Source organism: Gavialis gangeticus, unplaced genomic scaffold, assembly GCF_001723915.1.
Source record: "Gavialis gangeticus isolate Ggan-Ray unplaced genomic scaffold, GavGan_comp1, whole genome shotgun sequence".
Taxonomy (NCBI): Eukaryota; Metazoa; Chordata; order Crocodylia; family Gavialidae; genus Gavialis; species Gavialis gangeticus.
The window spans coordinates 2,934,307-2,939,932 of NW_017729034.1; the positions used below are offsets into that span (position 1 = coordinate 2,934,307).

The 5,626-nt window shown below is 46.9% G+C and overlaps 1 protein-coding gene across 2 annotated transcripts in view; it reads right to left on the reverse strand.

The window, feature by feature from the left end:
* Positions 1-386: 386 nt before the first annotated feature.
* ATG3 (autophagy related 3) overlaps positions 387-5,626 on the reverse strand; it is a 48,193-nt gene continuing 42,953 nt past the window's right edge. For both annotated transcript variants that reach the window (XM_019527272.1, XM_019527273.1), the window contains exons 11-12: positions 4,687-4,755; positions 387-678 (exon numbers count right to left, since the gene is read on the reverse strand). In XM_019527272.1, coding sequence (XP_019382817.1) covers positions 597-678; positions 4,687-4,755 — 151 coding nt within the window. In that variant the 3' untranslated portion in view covers positions 387-596. The remainder of the gene's footprint in view (positions 679-4,686; positions 4,756-5,626) is intronic.

Below are 5,626 nucleotides of genomic sequence, written 5' to 3' on the forward strand. Positions count from 1 at the left end.
GTTGTCTTTACTCTCCCCTCTCAGCTATATTCATTGCAATTCTCCAGTAGCATTGTTTCCATGCCTGAGTTGGTACATGAATGCCTGTGTCAAATTTCAAATGTTTCTTTTGATACCTATACTTTTAATATAACCTTCCAAAACATGTGTGCTGGTTACATGCATTGACTGAAGTAAAAGTAAAGTTGAATAAAAAAAATATTACAACTATTTGTAGAAATAAACGAAAGACTGGTCAACCCATACTGGGACATGTGTTGACCTTACGTTTTGAAGGCAATAACAGCATGAAAAAAGCTGGTTGTAAATAAGGAAGTCATATACAAGAAAAGAGGTTGTAGCCCTGAGTTAATCCTATGATACAAGAAAAAACACTTCTAGACATATTGCAAGTACAGGAATGAAAGTGTTTATTTTACACACAAAATTCTTTGTTAAAAAGGCTGGTACTGGAACATTATTTTGATGCATAAACTTGATAAAAGTTTAATGTTACAGAAACTGTGTACAATGGTGAGTAAGTTGCATATGGGGGCTATTTTCTTTAAAAAAATCCAGATTGATAATCAGCATAGAACATTTCAGCAATCTTATAATTACATTGTAAAGTGTCTTGTGTAGTCATATTCTATTGTTGGAATGACTGCTTGTACAAATTTCAAGAATATAAGAAGGTACCTGGAAACTGTAGTTAAGGAAGACTGCTGGGTATTTCAGTAAGAGTACTGCAAAAAGACCCGAACCTAGTCAGTATTTCACACAGAGAGAAGTAGTAATTAGACTAATTAGAGTAGTAGCATTAGACTAATCTGTGCTGTATCTTCCTTAAAACAGATAAAACAATAGAGTAATTTGATAATTTAGGGTCATATTTGTCCAAACATTCAGATGACAAGATTGTTTTGAGGCTACTTTGAGTTTAATTCAGTGCTTTAATTTTCACATTAACCCTGTTAAATAATAAAGACATTTTGTTTAAAGCTACACTGCATGAGCTTAGAGTTGCTTTCTATAAACAACCTTTCAGTTTAAAGTTTAGACACCAAATCATTTGTCCAATCTACATCTAGTTTGCATAAAGAAAGCCTTACACTATGCATACATAAAACCAGATTAAGACCAGAGCCAAGTGGAAGGTTAGAAAGACCTACCACATTTAGTTAACAATTTAAGCTGATATAGCCTATACCTTTGAAACTTTCCTGTTTAGATAACGTCTAAGACTCTAGCTGGTTATCAGCTTTAGGACTCGTTTCCCATCAGAACAAACTGCAGGTTACTAATGTATGTGAAGTTTTGTTCGATCACTTCTCACAATTGGAGAATAAGTCATTAAAATATAAAACGAATTGCATAATTTTGAAGAAAAACTACTTCTTAATAAAAATGTATTGGCACCTCAAAAACCAGAGGCTGAGTTGTTGAAGCCCAGAGTGCGGGGGGGGGGGGGTTGTCTTTGCTTTCAATTAGACTCCAGCTCCAATCTGTATGTCCTAACCCCATCAATCTGACAGACATGGATAGTACCACCTTCAAAGGGGTTCAAAAGATTAAGGAATCTGCACAGACCCTTCTGAAGGCATGACTTGGCAGAGTGGCAAGACGCCAACCCACATTAGTTTGAGGCTGGATCAATACATGTGAAGTCACAGTTCCCACTGGTTAGTGGGACAAGAGAAAGGAACATAGATCTCATCCAACATTAAAACCCTTAAGACAAAAGAGATTTTCCTTGCTTATCTGCTGAGAGGACTGGGCAAATCTAGGCTCCTGCTGTTCTAGTGATCTCATGCATGCCCATACTCTCTTCAGCAGCTTTCTACCCTAGGAGCTGCAACTGTAAGCTCTGCTCCCACATCTACATTGGTGACAATATTGACAGCATTAGTTTGTGCCCCTGCATCAGCTCTGCACCCTACAGGATAAAAGAGAGGTCATTCCCATAACCCTCTTTCCCCTGGCCCACTTTATCAGTAAAAGCAACTGATAGAATAATTTGAAGACTTAATGGGCTCATGCAGACAAGTGGCAACATATGGTACATGGTGCCACAGACCCATCTGCAGTGGCACAACGCACATGCAGATATTCTGCATGCTGCTACTTTGCAGCACAGAGGGGTTTTTTTGACCCCAGGAGATCCCAGTGTCAAAAAAAAACCTAAAAAAGGGGGTGGGGGGAAATGTGCCGAATGGCACTCTGAAAGTCGAATTCCTAACTGAAAAAAAAGTTCCGTACCTATTGAAGATTTCTTGGCTACATTGGTCATTCATTGCCTTGTGTTTCACACCACTTTTCTAGTCATTCTCACTGTTCTGTCAGTCAGCTGCACATTCTATGAACTAGCATAAAATTATTTCATAGTTTCATAGTTTGTAGGGTTGGAAGGGACCTGAGCAGATCATTAAGTCCAACCCCCTGCCATGGCAGGAAAGAGTACTGGGGTCAGACGACCCCAGCAAGGTGTTCGTCCAGCCTCCTCTTAAAGACCCCCAGGGTAGAAGCCAGCACCACTTCGCTTGGAAGCTGGTTCCAGATCCTAGCCGCCCTGACTGTGAAGTAGCGTCTCCTGATGTCTTGTCTGAAGCTCAGCCAGCTTGTGAATGTTATTTCTTGTCACTCCTGGTAGTGCTCGGGGGAACAGGGACTCCCCCAATGCTTGTGGGTCCCCTCTGACTAGTTTGTAAATGGCTACTAGATTCCCCCCTCAGCCTTCTCTTGTGGAGGCTGAACAGGTTCAGGTCCTGCAGCCTCTCCTAGTAGGGCCTGCCCTGCTGTCCCCTGATCATGCGAGTGGCCCTCCTCTGGACCCTCTCCATGTTGTCCACATCCCTCTTGCAGTGCAGCGCCCAGAACTGGACACAGTACTCCAGCTGCGGCCTGACCAGTGCTGCATAGAGGGGGAGGTTCACCTCCTTGGACCTGCTTGAGATGCATCTGTGGATGCATGTCAAGGTGCGGTTGGCCTTCCTGACCGCGTCCCCACACTGTCGGCCCATGTTCATCTTGGCGTCAATAATGACTCCAAGATCCTTTTCTGCCTCTGCACTGACGAGAAGGGAGTTCCCCAGCCTGTAGGTATGCTGCTGGTTCTTTCCCCCCAGGTGCATCACCTTGCACTTGTCGGTATTGAATCCCATCCTATTCTCGTCCGCCCACCCCTGTAACCTGTCTAGGTCTGATTGTAGCCTATTCCTTCCTTCTAGTGTGCCCACATCCCCCCACATCTTAGGGTCATCTGTGAATTTGAACAGGGTGTTTTTTACCCCCTCGTCCAAGTCACTGATGAAGATGTTGAACAGTGTGGGCCCGAGGACCGAGCCCTGGGGGATCCCACTGCCCATATCCCTCCAGGTCAAAAATGACCCGTCCACCACCACTCTCTGGGTGCAGCCCTCCAGCTAGTTGGTGACCCATTTGACTGTGTGGGTGTTGACACCGCAGTCCCCCAGTTTTTAATGAGAACAGGGTGAAAGACAGTGTCGAAGGCCTTCCTAAAGTCCAGGAAGACTATGTCCACTGCTACCCCTGCATCTAGGGATTTGGTGACCTGGTCATAGAAGGTCACCAGGTTGGTCTGACAGGACCTGCCTCGAATGAACCCATGTTGGTTGCCCCTAAGCATAATCTCCCCTGCTGGCCCCTCGTGGACGTGCGCCAGGATAATTCTCTCAAAAAGCTTACTCAGGATTGAGGTAACTGGCCTATAGTTTCCTGCGTCCTTCTTCCTCCCTTTTTCGAAAATGGGAACGAACCACATTGGCCATCTTCCAGTCCTCTGGCACCACACTAGAGCATGAGTGCTTGTAAAGCCGTGCCAGGGGCCCCACGATGACATCAGCTAATTCCCTCAGCACTCTGGGGTGGAGATTGTCCGGACCAGCTGATTTAAATACGTCCAGTCCCTCCAGAAATTCCCTGACTAGATCCTCACTGACCCTTGGCCTGGGTGTGCCTCCCCTGGGGCCTACAGGGGTCCCGGTGAGGGGGGTGACCCAGTCCCTGCTCAGGAAAACGGAGGCAAAGAAGTTGTTAAATAGGTTAGCTTTGTTGTCTGGTGTGATGACCAGATTTCCTAGCGTGTCTTGCAGAAGCCCCATGTTACCTGGTACCTTCTTTTTACCCCCTATGTATTTAAAAAAGGACTTCTTGTTGTCCTTAATCCAAGTTGCTAGTCCCAGTTCCACCTCCGCCCTGGCCTTCCTGACCGCCCCCCGCAGCTCCGAGCAACCCAGGTATAGTCCTCCCTGGTGATGGCCCCTCCCTTCCATTGGGTGTACGCCTCCCTTTTAGCCAGGAGACATTCCCATGTGCTTTTGGTGAGCCATGGGGGCTTTTGAGCCCTCCTGCCCCCTTTGATTCGTGTTAGGATTACCTGCCTTTGGGCTTGGAGGATCATCTCCTTAAGGAACGACCCACTTTTCTTGGACAGCCAATATCCCTCCCCTCTGGGACCTCAGTGCCTCCCCGACTATTGTTCACACACTGCTCACATGCATACTCTTCTCTAGCTCTTGCACATTAGAAAGTGCACACCCTGAAGCCCAACCTCAAATGTAGAGTGACTGTAGTAGGCCTCACACATCACCTGCAAAATAAAGATTTAAAAATGGACTAGAACAAATTCGTTTCAGAACTACAAGAAACTTTTGAGACAGGCAGCATACATGTACTTGGAAAGGATACATGTGAACTCCAAGTTCTCCCCCACCTTCTGCGACTGTTTCAATTATTTTCTTCATCACCTCTGCATGCCTGAAAAACAGATTGGGACTTCTTAAGAAAGTCTGAGACAGCTCTCCATCTTTAACTCAGCAAGTTTAGGTTACAGTTACAGATCAGTACTGAGGACTGGATGGCTCCAGAAATGGTTGTTTGTTTGCCCGGCTAAAAACGAACTCTTGACCATAACCAAAAGTTAAAACTACTGCACAGTTTCAGCAGGCAGATGAGTTTAGTCCACAGACACTATTAAGAACTCAAGAACTAAATCCAGTGGTTATGTGTGATGACCAGGGATCTGGGTTTTCTGTTTGTCTTGGAAAAATGTGGGAAAATACTGATATTTTCCTTTACAGAAGAAAAACCCCAGGAAACCATGGGTTTCCCATTGCAGGCTGGCAGAGTTCCAGCCTGCAAGTGGCTGCTTGGGGCTCAGGAGAACAGGACACAGGGGGCAGGGGATGTCACGTACATGTGCACACACACACACGCATGTGGTAGCCAAGCAGGATGGTAGACAGCAGGTCCCTCAAGGTAAGCCTGTGGGGGCAGGGCACACAGGCGACGCATGGAGAGGGTGGGGGAAGCTATCCCCTATATTTCTATGCCCACAGCATGATGCGGGGCTGCAGCCAGGCTGGACTAGCTCTAGGCAGGAGCTGCCTCTGTGGCCCAGCTGGCTGGACCCAGGAGGGGAGTGCCACATCACCATAGTCAGGCACAGTGGCATGGAGTTGTGCCCCCCGCTGCTGCTGGGTGGGAAGGGGCACTTCACCTTGGCAGCCATGATGGCACAGCACTCCCTCCTGTGCCAGGTCCCACGCTCTGGGCTGGGCTGGGCTGGCATGGCTGCAGCCCCGTACCCTGCTCTAGGCACAGAAGTCGGGGGGGGGGGGGGGGGGGG